Source organism: Carassius auratus, unplaced genomic scaffold (genome assembly GCF_003368295.1).
Source record: "Carassius auratus strain Wakin unplaced genomic scaffold, ASM336829v1 scaf_tig00217248, whole genome shotgun sequence".
NCBI classification, from domain to species: Eukaryota; Metazoa; Chordata; class Actinopteri; order Cypriniformes; family Cyprinidae; genus Carassius; species Carassius auratus.
In genome coordinates this window covers 31,099-49,105 of record NW_020528964.1, presented here as the reverse complement: position 1 = coordinate 49,105, position 18,007 = coordinate 31,099, and the positions used below count along the sequence as shown (strand labels likewise).

The window sequence follows — 18,007 nt, the reverse complement described above, 5'->3', positions numbered from 1 at the left end:
ATAGAAATTTGATTGGTTTTTAAAAGCGAAAAATAAAATTTCTGCGAAACAACAGCTATCAGAGTAATGAATGCAAAACTTTATTGGTGGTTTTAGGGCGAGGCATCGCATGACAAACACAAAAAAACAAGACGAAGAAAAAAAAACGCACAAATAAAGATAGAAAGATATTAACTGTTTTGTTTCAACCCAAAAAACACACGTGATTGTTTAATAACGCTTGCACTGTGGCGCAGGAGAGCAACCGAGCGCGCGCACTGTGCTGCTCAGCCGGAGTGACTGACTCTCTCTCTCTCGCGCGCGCGCGCAGCTGCTGCACCGGTCTGCAGATATGGCGAACGTCGCAGACACTAAACTCTACGATATCCTTGGAGTATCTCCGTCTGCCACCGAAAACGAGCTCAAAAAGGTAGAGACGTTTCTTCCCGCCGCGCGCGTCGTGTTGCGATGAAACCAGAGAAGCGCGTGAAGGGGGATGCTGCATATTGGGGATCCACTGGTGTGTTTTGCAGGTTTCCCGCTGCTGGGATCCTCCAGTGTGGCCTTTTTTCGGGTCTGGAAATGATTTGGGGGAGGATTTGAAAGATACATAGTCAAAAATGTAGTTTGTTTACTATCTGTGTATTGTACGTGTCCTTTGGCTGAGAGCATCAGTCAGGTGCTGCAGACAGCTGAAGGTGCTTCTTCTTCCAGTCCAAGAGCATTACATTGCAAGGAGATGCTTAGCTTACCAGCTGCTGTGCTAAGCCTGAGCTCGTGTCTGATATGCAATCAGTCAGAGATGGTTAATGCAATGTCTTGTTTTAGGTATTTCCTTGATGTGAATCTTCATATTTGCGCTCAGTCCTTTGTTAGAAGGTGATCAGGCTCTGGCCTCGATGCTCATGTTGTCTGAGTGTTATGTTGGCATTTTGTTGTTGTTGTTTGATTTGTGTGCGCACAAAGGATTTCAGAAAGCACAGCCAGACCCAAAATAATGTGGGATATGTGGTTATCACACAATAGATGCATGAAAGAACTGGCAATGTGAATTCACCGCCATTAGGTCCAAGAAAAGGGACAAGCCATGTAATGTGTTTAGTGGGGGAAAAAAATAGTCTGAGAGAGCCATGCTCGAACGAAACCCTGATCTCAACTTCCTTTGATCATTACTCACAACTGGGCTTTTAAATTACTTTAGACATTAGTTTAATATGAAATCACAGACTAGGAGTTGTTAAAATTGTAGGCGAAATTTTAAACAGTGTGACGTAAATATTTTTTAAAAACCGTTTCTTACTTTTTAACTAATACTAATTTACAACTAATGCACTCATTACAATAATTTCAAATGAATTTGTCAAAGTGCAAGACTAAAATCTTAAATACTAAAATGATGAATAATCTGAATTGACCACAATTACATAAAATATACACCCAAAAAAGTTGTAGAAACAGTTCTCAATCAGAAATTGCAAGTAAATTTCACAAACAATTACAAAGAAATAGCAAGTAGCACATTGCATTTAATGTAAATTTTGAATTAGAAAAACTGAAGTATATTTTCTTATTCTAATGTAATTCTAATGTATTACATTAAAACACTTGTACTGATATGCAAGAGTGTAGAGGGTGCTTGCTAGGGTGAATTGGGTTATTGTCAAGTGTTTACATATCAAATCAAAAGTCATCTTCAAGTCTCTGTGATATTACTGTTTCTTTGGATGGTTTCTATTAACTCTCTCTGTGTCAATCAATGGGAAATTAATATTTGTCAGACTGTACATCAAAGTTTTAGTTACTAATTAGTGATGTTTCTGTGATTCGCATTTTCAGGCATACCGGAAATTAGCAAAAGAGTACCACCCCGATAAAAACCCTAATGCAGGTGACAAGGTGAGTTTTCATTTTATCGAAATGCAAGTTCTGAAAGCTATTTACATGATGATGATGATGATAATATTTTGACCTGTTTGATTTAGTTTAAGGAGATCAGTTTTGCATATGAGGTACTGACTAACCCGGAGAAGAAGGATTTGTATGATCGGTATGGGGAACAGGGCTTGCGTGAGGGTGGAGGCGGAGGAGCCGGGATGGAGGACATCTTCTCTCACATCTTTGGCGGAGGTCTGTTCGGCTTTATGGGTGGCCAGAGCAGCAGAAGCCGGAACGGAGGCCGACGGAGAGGAGAGGACATGATACATCCTCTGAAGTGAGTAAATATGAAAACAAAGAACCTGAGTCTTGAAGAGGGAACATATTTATGCGTGACCTATTTTAAAGGGACAGTACACCAAAAATGAAAATTCTGTCATTATTTCTCACCCTCAGGCCATCCTTAAAAATATTTTGGTTTGCAGTAACAGTAAATATAAAAAAAGGGTCGGTAGGTAGGTCTATATATATTTTTTTTTTTCAAGTTTCAATGTAAACAAAAAAATAATAATTGGTGATAGTGATTTCGTAGGTATGAATTTAAACAAATTAGCATATCGGGACATAATTGCAAACCTCATTTTGATGCAGGCAATATAGACCACAAACAAATTTAAATCTTTGTCAAAAACATGTTTATTGCATGAATTTCAGGTGAGAAGAAAAAAATGAGGTACTGTTATACTTGCATCCACCGCTAGGTGTCAATGCAACCTACAAATGAGAGCCCGTTTACTTTGCTTTCTTGGGTTGTCACTTTTGTGAAAAAAATCCTGTTTGATTTGAGAGACAAGTGTTCATTGAATCGATTGTAAAATCGATTTTGCGTGTCTAAATACATTTTATATGGCAAATAACACCAAATATAGGTAAATCCACGGACAACAGGCAGGATGAACGTAAAGATTCAATATATTGGTAATGACCAATATATTGGTAATGACAAAAATATTTTACTGCAGGCTTCAACATGGCTGTGTTTACGATTAGAAATGTCAACAACAACAAAAATTTGCATACGTAGGCGATTCTAGCCCGAATCTGTATCTGTATGCATGAGACTATCTGAATACCGGCAGAATTCACATTTCTGTTATAAAAAGAGAAACATTGTGCAGAAGTATTATTTGCTGTTATGAGTGTGTGTCCGAAGCTGCAGTTGCTGTGTGATGCATGTTCCAAAAAAAAAGACTAGATGGGAGAAGAGATTGGAAAAGATCTGGGCACAGTTTTTCCAGAACTTCGTGCCAAGATAAAGTGGTGTCGTACTGTTTTAATGAATTTTTTAGATGTATTATGGTGCCCGAACCCACATGACTTTGAACAGTGACCACGAACATTTTGTTTACTGCAGCCGCAGCCATCATTACCGAGCGCCAACCATTGACTACAGTGAATGAGAGGAGACGAAGCGAACGCACAGGCCATAGTGTGACATCCGTGTAAACATAGATGACGTCATGGGTTTTTTTAATGAAAGAACGTAGCCTAATATATTGCTTTTGTATTAGTTGTTTGAAGAGTAAAAAAAAAAAGGTCTGTCTTAACGCAAATTTACAACCGGAAAGTCAATCGGCCTAAAAGCAAAAAAAAAAAAATATATAAATATGAGTCGGTCCTAAATTGACAGGGTCGGTTGGGTTACGGCAAACAATAATATTTTTAAGGATGGCCTCAAGTTGTTCCAAACCTGTCTGAGATCCTTTCTTCTGTGGAACACGAAAGAAGATATTTTGAAGCATGTTGTTAACCAAAATGTTGAGGGTAGGCATTGACTTCCATAGTATTTTTTTTTTCCATAGTGTTGAAATAAATGGCTACCGTCAGCTTGACGGTGCATAAGTGATGACAGAAGTTTCATTTTTGGGTGAACAATCCCTTTAAGTCAACATGAAATCAAAATTGATCTTATGGATCTATTCAAATGAACATAGATGTGCTTCTGAAATGGCATTTGCACAAACGGTTTTTAATGCTGTTCAGAGGTGGCATAAATAATGCATTTTCTTTGATGAAATGGGCTGAGGAGGGTCAGAACAGGCAAAATTTAGTCATATAACTTTGAGCAGGCACAGAGCAGCCTTAACTCTACTGTGTAAAGATGCCTTTATTGTGTATGATTTATCTGTACACATTACTCTGAATTAAAAGAAACCTGTTGTTTTTTTTAAATACCTGATAGAGTGTCTTTGGAAGATCTGTACAATGGAAAAGCAACCAAACTACAGCTCAGCAAGAACGTACTCTGCAGTGCCTGCAATGGGTGAGTGTGTGTGAGCAGGATATATACACCTTCTTTGAGGGCTATAACAATTAAGTACAGTTCCTATAGAATTAAATCAAAACAAATTTCCTCAGTCAAGGGGGTAAAACTGGGGCCGTGCAGAAGTGTGCCGCGTGTCGGGGCCGCGGCATGCGGATCATGATCAGACAGCTGGCTCCTGGCATGGTACAGCAGATGCAGTCCGTGTGCACCGACTGCAATGGAGAGGGTGAGAATTCATTTTCATCCGGTGAACTCGATTTGTGATGGTCCGAATACAACATTTCGATGCTTGGTCGCGGTTTTAGGGGAAGTGATTCACGAGAAAGACCGCTGTAAAGAGTGTGAGGGCCGTAAGGTGTGTAAAGGGGTGAAGGTCTTGGAGGTGCACGTGGATAAAGGAATGAAACATGGACAGAAGATCACATTCAGCGGAGAGGCGGACCAGTCGCCCAACACAGAGCCTGGAGACATTATACTGGTGCTGCAGGAGAAAGATCATGAGGTAACACACACACACACACACACAATGAGGAGTGTAGAGCCAATAGTTGGACTCTAATCAACAACTAGTTTGATTATCTGTTAATTTATTGGTTATTTTGCCCCATGTTCTTCTATAGATAATGTGCACACTGAAATCTATAAATGTATTTTATAGTAATCTGTACAAAAATGGTAAAATAAAAGGTTATAATAAAATGTATGCATTTGTATTATTATTAATAATAATTTATTATTTTGTAATTTAAATTTGAATATATATTACCGTAAGTAAAACTTTAAATTTTTTTGATAATTCCTAAATAATGGTAAATGATTAAATGTAAAGGGAATCCTGTTAAAATTACTATTCCAAAAAGCGTCATTACTTGTGTTGCATACAGAATTTCAAGTTTCATTTCTAATTCATTCACTTAGATTTTATGTTGAATCAAGAATATTACTTTGATAAATGACTGTGCTTTATTTCCTGTTGTGCTTTAACTTGCATTGACTGTATGCATGTGCTCTTAAAGGGACATGTCACTCAAAAAAAAAAAAGTCATAATTTACTCACCTTCCACTTGTTCCAAACCTGTATGAGATTCTTTCTTCTGTTGAATTTTGAAAACTATTGGTAGCCAAACAGTTGACGGTAGCCATAGACTTCCATAGTATTTTTTCTATACTATGGAAATTAATGGCTGACCGTCATCTTGTGGCTGAGTACACAGTAAATGATGGCAGAATTTTCATTTCTTGAGTAAATGATCACTTTATGTATATTTGAAGAATTGCAGCAATTAATCACCTTCAGGCAGTTAAGATGTGCTGTCTTGCAGAATGAAAATGTTTGCTTATTTTCTACTTTTAAAGCACAAATACCTATGATATCCTGATTTACAGGAGTTCCGTCGTGATGGAAACGATCTGCACATATCCCACAGGATTGGTCTGGTGGAGGCGCTCTGCGGATTTCAGTTCATGCTCACGCACCTTGATGGACGACATCTGGTCATCAAATATCCCCCTGGCAAAGTCATAGAGCCAGGTGAGCATAATGTTTGCTCGATGTTCTGTTCATGTTTTTGTAGAATCTGCTGTAGGAAATGTTGTTGTGTTCTCGTTGTCAGGTTCTGTAAGGGTCGTCCGAGGGGAAGGAATGCCTCAGTACAGAAACCCCTTTGAGAAAGGAGATCTGTACATCAAGTTTGACGTCAAGTTTCCTGAGAACGGCTGGATCAGCACAGAGAAACTAACGGTGAGTTTTCAACATTGTTATTGTTAACTAAAATAAAAAAATAAAAAAACATTAAACCTGAAATAAAATATTGACTTTAAATGAAAAGAAACTTATCATTTTAAGTTGGAGTACTAAAATAAATAAATAAAAAATATATATAAATAAAAATATAACAAATTTACTAAATTTAAAACAGAAAATAAAAAAATAAAAGCTAATTACAAATATTAATAGTAGTTAATAGTATTTAATAATATTTTTATAGTATTAAGAGTAACCGTTTATAAATTATATATATATATATATATATATATATATATATATATATATATATATATATATATATATATATATATGGTTATCAAAAGTATACAAATATTGGGTAAAATTGTAAATTTTTTATCTTAGAAGTTGGGTTTGTAAGTCTTTGCATCAGTAGTGTGCCATTGATGACTTAAAATGCTTTCTAAATTAGCTTACTAGGTATTTGAGCTATTTTCTAGTTATAGTTAATAAAAATTATTTCATCCTATTTCCTAGAAAATATTTATTTTTTCATTCAGTAAAAAAAAACATTTAAAATATATATAATAAAACTGTATATAATAAAAACTATATGGACAAAAAAAATTTAAGTGAAGAAACAAAAAAAAAGTAATACAACTTTAACTGAAAAAAAGAAAACTAATACAAACTTTTAGTCAAAACTATTACAGTACCTAGATGATACTAAAATAACAGTTGAATATACCTGACGAGATGCAGACTTTAGCTGAAGTGCATGTTTTCTTGTGTGTGTTTGTTCACGCAGGAGTTGGAGGATCTGCTGCCGTCTCGTACAGAGGTTCCTGTCATCTCAGCTGATGCAGAGGAAGTTGATCTGCAGGACTTTGACATCAGCCAGGGATCATCTGGTGGTCTCCGCCGTGAAGCATACAACGACAGCTCCGACGAAGAAGGTGGTCCGCATGGGCCAGGGGTGCAGTGCGCCCATCAGTAGTCCCAGAATTCTTTGCGAGTTTTTGAGGAAGTATTACAATTCCCTTTTGTCGGACAGATTCAATCTCCACCCTCCACGTTCTTCATATAGTGATCCGAACACACAGACACTTGCAGTATATATATATATAAACATACACTTATTTACTGCAATCTTACCTACAAGTACAATCATTCATGCACTGTTTTAAAAGAAAAAACAAGCATAACTCAAGGCAAAGCTAAATAATTTATTCATCACTACTTCATTCCCATTGTAAACTTTCACAGTATATATGTTCTCTAAATATATAAAAGTCAATGTCTGTGGGGAGACAGACGCTTTAAGTTAAAAATAACACATGCACGCACAAAGTTGTTAAAGAACGAGGCATTGTGGAGTTTCAGGAGTTCAATAAAAAGATCAAACGTGTTTCATTTTACTTGCCAGTTATTCAGGCACTGTCAGTCATCTTGTACTGTTGTGCTGGTTTGTGTTTAATGGCAGGACAGAATAACATGCATGTGGGCAACACACTTTTTACGGAGATTAATACGAAGCAAACCAAACCCAGAAGTGTTTTAATGTGCTTACTGTCTATGATAAAGGTATATGAGTCATGCAACTTATTATTTGCCAAAGAAACACCACAATTTTCTTAAAAGATCAGCAGCCAATGTGTGCATGCATTGTAAGCACTTATGAACCTATAGGGGGCGGCATTTATCGTTGGCAACTAAGAAAGTGTTTTAAATGTGATTACAAGTTGCTATAATTCAAACACAGCTACTTTTGTGCTCATACATCAATAAAGTGGATGAATGTTTTGACCGTGTGCTGTATGTTTGTAGAAATGGGGTTGAGTACGCACTAGCGTCCATCTTCAGTTTCTGTCATGCGTTGAGCTGTGGGCGCAAGGAGCTCTTTAAACCCAGCCGTATTCCTATAAAAACAAAACATTGTCAGACCAGTGCAACTTACTTTCTTTAGTTTTTTTCTCTTTTTTTATTACCTTTTATTTATTTAGTTTTAAACTTATGATTTTCTTACTCCACAAACAGAGAACTTTAGCAGATTGTTGATGCTGCTCTGTTAAAAATTATGCTTAGATCAAAATGGTGATATACTAAGTAGTAATTATGAGATAAAAATGGTACAAATTATAAATTATTATAAGAATAATTATTTGCTTTTTTCCTCACTAGGTCGTTTTGAAAGTTATCTCATAAATATGATCATTTATATGTGTGCTAAATGTGTGTGCATTATATGAAAATGTCAGATTTCCCATTTTTATCTTATAATTTAGATTTATAAATCTGTAGAATTTTTATCTCAATTTCAGCTTTCGACTTCCTGTCCCTTTCGACTAAATTTTCGACAATCTTGGTTGTCAATTTGACATTTTATGTCTTAATTGCAACTTTTATCATAATTTTGACATGGTATGTCAATTTTGACTTTTTATCTTAAAATTATGACTTAGTCATAACTACGATTTACTAAACTATTATTTTTTTTCTTTTGCTGCAAAAATGGGTTTCCATAGATTTCAATCACCAAAATTAGACAAAAAACTGAACACACACATATGACTTGGCATATGACATCAGGATGAATAAATGTTGACAGAATTCAAATTTTAGGGTGAGCTACTCCTTTAAGTGACATGAAACACCTGGTGAATCACTGCCAGAATGAACTAGCCTAGCATAAGTGTGTATACGTTACCTCTCCCGTCTGGTCTGGAGAACACAGGAGCGTTCTCTCCTCATCTGCTGGAGTTTCTCTCTTACTAAAGTTTTCTGTTGTTGCTCGTCCTCCTACAACATTGAATCAACATTTACATCATGTCCACATAGAGGTGTCTGAAAGTATGTGCACACGAGGTGTGTACCTGTTGCAGTGTGTCGGTCAGATGTCTGAGTGTGTCTTCCTGCGTCAGACCCAACAGATCTTCATCTGCCTTCCGACTCTGGACAATAGCCAGTCGCTCTTGAACCTGAAAAGGTTTGAAAAAGGTCAGAAAGCAAAGTATATGGCCTTTTTATTTAAATATTCTAAAAAATAAATGCATGGAAGACCATTTACAACAAACATGCACTGTTAAATCCTAATTAAGCAGACATTATGAGATGTTAAAGGGATACTCCACCCCAAAATCAAATTGTCATTAATCAGTTACTCCCATGTTGTTCCAAACCCGTAAAAGTTTGTTCGTCTTCGGAATACAGTTGAACATATTTTGGATGAAAACCGTGAGGCTCGTGACTGTCCCATTGACTGCCAAGTAAGTTACACTGTCAAGATCTAGAAAAGTATGCAAGATGTCATGAAAATTAAATGAACGGAGCTTTTACGGGATTGGAACGAAATGGATCTAAGTGATTAATGACAATTTTCATTTTGGGGTGAAGTATCCCTTTAAGAAATAATTACATTAAAAAGTCCAAATTAAAGCTGCAGTAGGTAACTTTTGTAAAAATATATTTTTTACATATTTGTTAAACCATTATGTCCTGACAGTAGAATATGAGACAGATAATCTGTGAAAAAATCTGGCTCCTCCCAGTGGTCCTATTGCCATTTGCAGTTACGGTCCGCTCCCGTTAAGAAACAACCAATCAGAGCTGCGGTCCGTAACTTTGTTTGTGTTCAAAATTTAGAAAAATTTATATAATAAGCGAGTTCACCATGAATCCATTTTCCAAACCATGTTTTTAGCTTGTCCTGAATCACTAGGGTGCACCTATAATAAGTGTTTATATTCTGACTATTTTAGATTGCTTCGGGGGTACCGCGGCGGAGTAACCCAGTACCTTTGTTTTGCAAGCAGTTCTGTTTATTAACCGCTAGAGCGTCAAAAGTTCCCTACCGCAGCTTTAATACATACTAACTCTTTATTATAAGTGAAATTATAAGATAATAGCAATTAGTTAAAATTAAGATATAGCAATTATAAAAAAAAAATCTAAATTATTATGACATCAAAATTACAATGAATTCATTATAACAGTAATTTAAATCTCATAATTTCAGCTTTGTCATTTGCAACTTCATTTCTCAACATTTTATATTTCACTTCATAATTATGACTTTTTTCATTATTTTGATTTAGAATTTCATATTTTTTATCTTTTTATGTCACAATTATATGTTTTTGTCATTGTTTAGCAAAGCATGTTTTGTGTGTGTGTGTGTGTGTGTGTGTCTGTGTGGCAGTGGGCTTCCATAAACACACCACACGTTTTGAAGATACTACAGAAATGTCATGCATCATGAGTCGGCTCACTCTGAGTAGTTGTCTGTCTCGGTCTCGTTGCCAGCGTCGCTCTGCTCTCCACTGGATGTCCACTAGGCAGCGCATCATTTCCTCCCCCTCACCTGCTCTCTCACAGATCTCCTCATTCCTCAGCTCCTGAAGCGATGCCTCGATCTCGTGTGTCTCACATGTTTGTGAGGCTTGTGTGTCTGCTCTCCCTGTGTTAGTATCTGTTGTGTCATTGTTTTGCAGCAGGCTTGGATCAGTGGGTGGAGTTTGGTCGAGCTGTAAGGTGTCACTGAATGTGAACTCTCCATCTCTTTTGTCCTCCTGTTGCTGCCCAGCCTGGAGAAAACAAGCACATTTGTTGTATAAGTATTGTGAAAGGATTTTTCATTCATTTATTCATTCACTCATTCATTAAGTTCCAGCTTTAAATTTTGGGTTTGGGCAGGGGGCTATAGAACTGACAATTATTAATTACTCATATAACTTACAGAACCCCTTAGGGGGAACTTCAGGGGGCTTGTGATGTTGTAAAAAAAAAAAAAAAAAAAAAAGATATTTTAAAAGAAAATTCTAATATGATATTTTTACAAACCTACAATGAAATTGCTATCTTTGGGAAGTTTAGTGCTTTATTAGCATCTCAGGGGCACTTCAAGTACCTATTTTATATCACAGGAATTCACAACAAAAAAGGTTGAGAACCACTGATCTGTTGTCATTCATGGTATTTTTTTTTTTTTAATAATTATTATAACTATTATAGAACTCTTAGTGGAAACTTTAGGGAGTTTGAGATTTTAATAAGCATGCAAATAAAATAAGATAATAGTATCTTATAAAAAGAAATACTAATATAAATATCTCACAAATTAATAATGTGGAATTCATTCATTTTGAAAGTTGAGTGCATTATTATCTCAGAGGAACTTCAAGTATTTCATATTATATATTACAGAAGTTTACAAGGTTGAGAACCTTTTATCAAACATTTCTTAAGCTCACATATTACATATTACAAATTGTATGCAAATAGCAGAGAGCACTGAGACACTTTATTATGTTGTCAAAAGGGAAGCTAGAGCTGGATAATTTGATGCGGTTGTCTTACTGTGATGAAGCATGAATGGTCTTCTTGGGACTGTGTCTTTCCTTTCACATTATCCGTGTGGTCTGAATGCATTTCTTCATATTGTTCATTTGGCTGCAGTGAGACAGAGCTTATGTTCTCCCGCTGTGTGTAAATGTCACAGGTGTTCACAGTTGTGTTATCAGCTAAATCCTCCTGCATTACAATAGAGACGGCCTCTCCTTTCTGAACCGATGTCTCTTCCTACAGAATTAAGCCTTTTTATGTATGAATGAAAAACTGGAGCTGATTTAAGACAGAAAGGTGCATATGTTTGTGTGTATGAACCTGAATGTAATTCTCTGCGTGGGCTGGTTTGCTCCAGGCCAGTGTGATCAGAGAGTTTTGTTTTTCCACTGAGATCTCCTGAGAGTCTCCTCTGCTCTTCATGTCTCCCTCTCTTCTCTCTCCGTCTCTGTCCCTCGTCTCCATCATGCTCTCTTCATCTCTTGGGTCTCTGACACACAGGATCTCTAAATATGGAGTATCTTCTGGATCTAAAGCCATGCCACAGCCTTCAAACACAAAAATGTTAATAAATGCATTCATCTTAAAATATGCATGAAAACTTTCAGCAGGAAATCAGCATATTAAAATAATTTCTGAAGGATCATGTGACACTGAAGACTGGGAGTAATGATGCTGAAAATTCAGCTTTGTTGTCACAGGAACAAATTACATTTTAATATATATATTTAAAATAGAATAGTTATTTTCAACTGTAATAATATTTCACTTCATTACTGTTTTCACTGTATTTTTGATCAATAAATGCAGAATTGCATAGAATTGTGTATATAATTAATGTTAAAACTTTCTCATATCATTGTTTAATGCCTCATTAAATTAACAGTCTGGCATATGAATGTCATTCACCAGTGCAGAGTTCTTCTTCACCATCTGACGGCTCTTCCTGTTCCTGTTCAGTCCTCTCTCTCTCCTGACAGAGACACAGGAAACAGATGCTCACCTTGTATTCCTCTCAAATGATTATGGATACTCTCTATAAGCAAATGTTTTTTTTTTTACTTTCTGTATATCAAGAGCCATTTTTCACTAGATAGGGTTCTTAAAAGGTTTTGGGGATATTATAAAAGTTCTTTGTGTTACACTATAGGTTCTGCAGATCATTCCATACAATTTTAAAAAATAAAGGTTCTTTATTGGCACTGATGATTCCATGAAGAACCTTTAACATCCATGGAACCGTTCTATTGCACAAACGTTTCCTTATAGATTCTTTAGCTCTTTAGAACATTCAAATGCTCTTCGCACTAAATTTTCTTTTTCTTTTTCAGAACTGTTCATTGAAGGGTTCTTTGGGGAACCAAAAATGGTTTGCTTTGAAACCTTTATTTTTAAGAGTGTAGTTTCTTCATATCTCTGCATACAGTAGATTGTAGGCATCTGTTAACAGCAAAAGAGAAGCCTCGCTGAAGATCTAGTGCATAAATGATTTTCTAAAAACCATCATGAAACACGACGGATCTCGTGATTTGTCCTTACAGTGTGAGCGTTCACCGCGCCGGTGCCTCTGCTGGCGTGCGCTGGTCCACGTGACTGCAAAACTTCATGAAGGTTGTGGAAACTGGGTCTGTGAAGTTCGCTCTCATATTTGCGAAGCAAAGTCCAAAGACCCTCAGGGTCCTGAGAAGTGAAAGAGACATTACTGACACAATAAACCTCATCTGCTCTGCACACTGTCATGACACATTCAAAATGTTTGATTTCCTTACTACTTTGCTTTTCATATTATTTGACTTTATTATTATAGTTGCGTTTTCTATTTTAGCTTATTCTCTCTAAATTTGACAATTGCACACTTAGTCTTTTAGAATGACTGCAGAATATACTATGGTTCTGTTCAAAATGGAATTCTTGCATACTGATTACTGCACAGAACAGTATATACTGAGATTCACCAAATCTGGCAGAGAGTTTAAAACGGTCCAGGCCTCATCATCATGTGCTTGCGTCAGCTGGGTCAGCAAATGAGTGGCACATTCGCCCCATGAGACATCTCTCCCAGAACCCCCTGGGGCGAATGGTCTAGTATAAGAACCATGTGCTTCCTGTAGAGAGACTTTAATCTGCTGCAGGCTCCACACACAGCTCTCTTCCACCGCGTTTCCATGAACCACATCTGAATGAAAGACACGTATACACACTTTAGAGAAAACCAGAGGCCTATCTTACAGCTGATGTGCTTCTAATATTAAGTTACTGGTCATTTTGGCTACTTCACCCAAAAATGAAACCCACTTCATATTAATTTGGAACAAGATATCACTTTTGGAGTGGAGTTTGTGTTATTTTTTATGTGAAGTTGATGTTTTTAACTGGTTTTCTGAATGTTTCCCTCGAGGTCACTCAGGGAAAGCCTGTGCACGATCTCCACCAATCGTTTCCTTTCCTGCTCCTGACACAGAACCAAAAACTGCAGCACAGCCTGATGGGAAAAAAAAGAAAAATTTATTATAAAACTGAATTTAACACAAGCATATGAGGTAAATATTTCAGCCTTTAAGTCAAGTTGGAATGATTTCATATTCGCATATGAATCTATGCATTTAGTTTAACGTTCATGAAGCTGGTTTTGAGACCAAATACATTTTCCATGTTTTTTTCCAAAATGTCCTATTATTCTTTGTTGGAGCATAAAAAGGATACAATACGGTATTTAGGGTCAGTACTTTTTTTTTCATATAAACATTAAATATTTTATTCAGCAAGGATGCATTCAATTGATCAAGAGCGACAATAAAAAGATTTATAATGTTACAAACTATTTATATGTCAAATGAATGCTGTTCTTTTGAACTTTCTTTTCATCATATATTCCTGAAGAAAAATGTATTGTAGTATCCACAAAAATATTGAACTGTTGAATTAATAATAAATGCTTCCTAAGCAGCAAATCAGCATACTGAATGATTTCTGAAGGATCATGTGACACTGATGACTGCAGTAATGATGCAGGAATAAATTACATTTTAAAATATATAGAAAACAATTATTTTAAATTGTAATAATATTTCACAATATTACTATATTTGTGATCAAATAAAAAGTCTCTTATGCCTTGGCGAGCACCAAACATGTTAATTGTTTTCCCCAACCCAAATCTCTTATAACACAACATACTTTATACTTCTGAACTCATGAATAGGAATTTGGCAGACTTGAAGGCGGCAAATGTCACGTATCTGTGCGCACAGTACCTGTCGTGTGCAATTTCCTGTTTTCCAGCCCTGCTGTTTCTTAGCAGTGGGATCCACATTTTCCTGAATCCAGATCCTGGTGAGATCCTGACTGTCTGAACCTCTCATATAAGGCCTAGAGAAAACAAAGATGGGTTTGATTCAAGCTTGCAGACTTCCGAGTGAAAATAGGTGGATGTGTCAGCATGTAATATTTGAAAAACTGATGATGTGTCCACTTCCCATATTTAACACACTCACCATCTGTCCCAGTGCTGTCTGGAGACCAGCAGCGCCGTGTAGGACTGATTCTCTCTCTCGGCTCTCCGCACAGCAACACACAAACTGAGATATATAACATGCAGAGCTTCCTTTCCCAATCTACAGGAGCAATAAGTCACAACACACAACATCTGCAACCATTAGCATAATTTGTTTAATATTACAGATTCATATTGAAATTAAAAAGTCTGGCTTAACTATGTCAGTATATAACTGTCAAAGTTCTAGTTTTGCATGCTTATTTATTATGTGCTGAAGGGAAGACGTACTTTTGAAGGCCACAATCCGTAAACGAGTTGCGTCTTAGAATGCAAAGATGCAAAATTATAAACTGTCTTCATCTATGGTGTGTTTTCTATCATGTGTCTGGCCTAAATCAACTTTATCTGAGATATATGAAACCTACTGATGCTTTAAGCCAATCACATGCGTTTATGGGAATGACCTGTTCATGAGCGCGCCGATCGAGTCCTTCTCATCTTGATAATGTGACTCCAGCTCCGACAGGAAGATGACAGCGGACCAGGCCTGTTCCCTCGGTGTAGATGACCAAGCCTGATCTCTAGATTTAACCCTCTCAGGACAGCCTCGCAAGACCACAGAACCACAGCTCCTGCCATATTCATCAAAAAGAGCTCATCATTTTACTTCAAGCCTTTATAAAACGGAGCCTTTTGATAACACTTTACAATAAGGTTCCATTAGTTAAATATAATTGTATCATTGCTTAATGCATTATCTAACCATGAGCAATACATTAATTATAGTATTTAATCATTTAATAGCATGTAATCATTAATTAATTGTTAGTTCATATTAGTGCAAATCTATTTAATAATATTAACAGATAGTCCTACATCATTTGGCATTTTCTTAATGTTTTAGTATATGCTGAAATTAACATTAAGCTTAATAAATTATTTAGTAGTATTTTTCATGGTTAGTTCATGTTAAAAGAATGCACTTAGCATATTAATAATTAAAACTTTATTCAAGTGTTACTAGTAATGCCCTCATAATGCAACTTATAATGCATTGTATGATCTCATGAATAACTGTAACCACTGTTAAAATACATTATAAAACGTATCTATTCATTGTTACAACTTTAGAAAATATAATGCATTGAAACACAACAAACAATCAAGTTCAGATTTATCAAAGGATCTCTAAATACCACAATGCATTTTACTTTGATTGCAATTATTTATTCATATTAAGTCATTTAGCATATACTTTTATCCAAACAACTAACAAATGAGGACAATAAAAGCAATTAAAACTAACAAAAGAGCAATAATATGTAAGAGCTGTGACAAGTCTCGCTTAGTCTAATGTAGTACACATTTACACAACACGTTATTTAAAAAAAATAAAATAAAAATTATATATGTGTAAGATATACAGTAATGCATCATAACATACATAAAGTATATCTTTATAATTCGTTATACATATAGGCTTCAAGTTGAGGGTTTTTCTTACAGTGTAGATTTATAATTATATTTGGGTTAAAACATAAAAAATGTAAAGGCAGACTCAAACTGTAGCTACTGCACTTATAAATGCACGAATACCTGTAGCAACGGAGGGCCCCGGGAAGTCCACACACCTGAAGCCAGTCTCTGTGTCTGAAGGCCAGCTCTACACACACTCCTAATTCACACACACATTCAGTCTGATCCCACGCTGACATCGAGTTCCACCAAACAACACCTGCAATAATGTACAAAAAGATATTGTTAAACTGTACTGTGAAAGGGGGCATTTATGAACTCCATTTAGGAATATTTTTTACCATATTCGTCCTGTAACATCTCTCTGTACACTCGCTCTCTGATGAGCTCATATTTGTAATACAGGAGCTGGAGGATGTCGGTAGTGCTGGTAAAGATGGTGCCCGGTCGCATGACACCGGCGATCCTCTGAGAAAGAGATGGTAGGACACTCCACACGCCGTCAAGAACGAGTCTAACAGAAAGCAGGATGAATGTAGAGTCAATTCATTCAATGTGATTGTGAGCAGCTGAATGAAAGTGTGTGTGTGTGTGTGTGTGTGTGTGTGTGTGTGTGTGTGTGTGTGTGTGTGTGTGTGTGCGTGCGTGTGTGTGTGTGTAAATAACCTGGTGCAAAGTCTCCCGGCTCTATTCTGAAGATACAAGATACTAAACTGATCTGGATCCTGCTTCTAAAAAAAAATACAAAATAATAATAATCACAAAAGAGGTCCAAATATACTGTATTTGGCAGACACCTTTCTCTAAAGTGATTAACAAATGGGTGAATGAGCTGAAACAGAGTGAAAAGCAAATTAACCATAAACCATAAAATTAAAAAATAAAATTTAAAACAATATATAATCAACAATCAATATAAATTCATATATTAGATATGGAATCATCATTATATTGTACTATATTATTTACAGAGTTATGTGTGCTCATGTAATAGAATAGAATAGAATAGAATAGAATAGAATAGAATAGAATAGAATAGAAAAATATGAGTTGGTTTTCTACCTGCTGTCTGGAGCTGAAGTTGATTGTTGAGGATTGTGTGATTTGTTTATGACTGATTCTACCAGCCTTCAACATCTGGAGATCCCAGTACAGCTGTAGAAATTATAAGCTGTTCACATCTTTTCATTTACAACAATATAACTCCACAATTTCAAATTCCAGCACCCAAAAGACCCAAAACAAAGATAAATATCTGACAAGACAAAAGTCCACAGTAAGAAGGAAAATTAAAATTGTCCAGAGCATTTATTTTCAGGATCAAGTTCTCAAGTCATTGTAAGATTAGTTCAAAGGAAAAATCTTATAGATATAATATAAAACATGTTTATATTGCAATATAATGTATTATCTTAATTTAGATTTAGTATAAATAAGGGAAAAAAATATAGAATGAAGCAGAATATTATATGGAAATATAGATAAATAAAAAAAAAAGAATACCTCTTCTCTGTAGTCACGTTGTTTCTCCATCATGAGGAGAACATGCAGAACTCTTCTGGCTGGACATGACAAGCCTCCACTCTGACCTCTGACCTGAACACATCACACAAAACATTTTCTTTTTGCTTTTCTTTTCTGTCTCTTTCTTCTCATTCATGAGCGTCTGAGACAGCAGAAGGTCTTGTTCACCTGTGAAATGGCTCTCTTTGTGTCATCCAGGCTGGCGCTGATGAGGAAGACGCTCTTATAGAGGGAACAGATCACGTCCACGCCGACCTCATCCTCC

At 36.1% G+C, this 18,007-nt stretch overlaps 1 protein-coding gene across 1 annotated transcript; it reads left to right on the top strand.

Moving 5' to 3' along the window:
- Nucleotides 1-227: 227 nt before the first annotated feature.
- On the top strand, nt 228-7,709 carry LOC113100340 (dnaJ homolog subfamily A member 2-like). The gene is made up of 9 exons (XM_026265146.1): nt 228-409; nt 1,816-1,875; nt 1,962-2,191; nt 4,097-4,177; nt 4,273-4,406; nt 4,486-4,682; nt 5,567-5,711; nt 5,794-5,921; nt 6,715-7,709. Exons 1-9 carry the CDS (start codon nt 332-334, stop codon nt 6,901-6,903), a joined length of 1,242 nt encoding a protein of 413 aa, XP_026120931.1. The 5' UTR covers nt 228-331; the 3' UTR covers nt 6,904-7,709.
- Nucleotides 7,710-18,007: the final 10,298 nt, after the last annotated feature.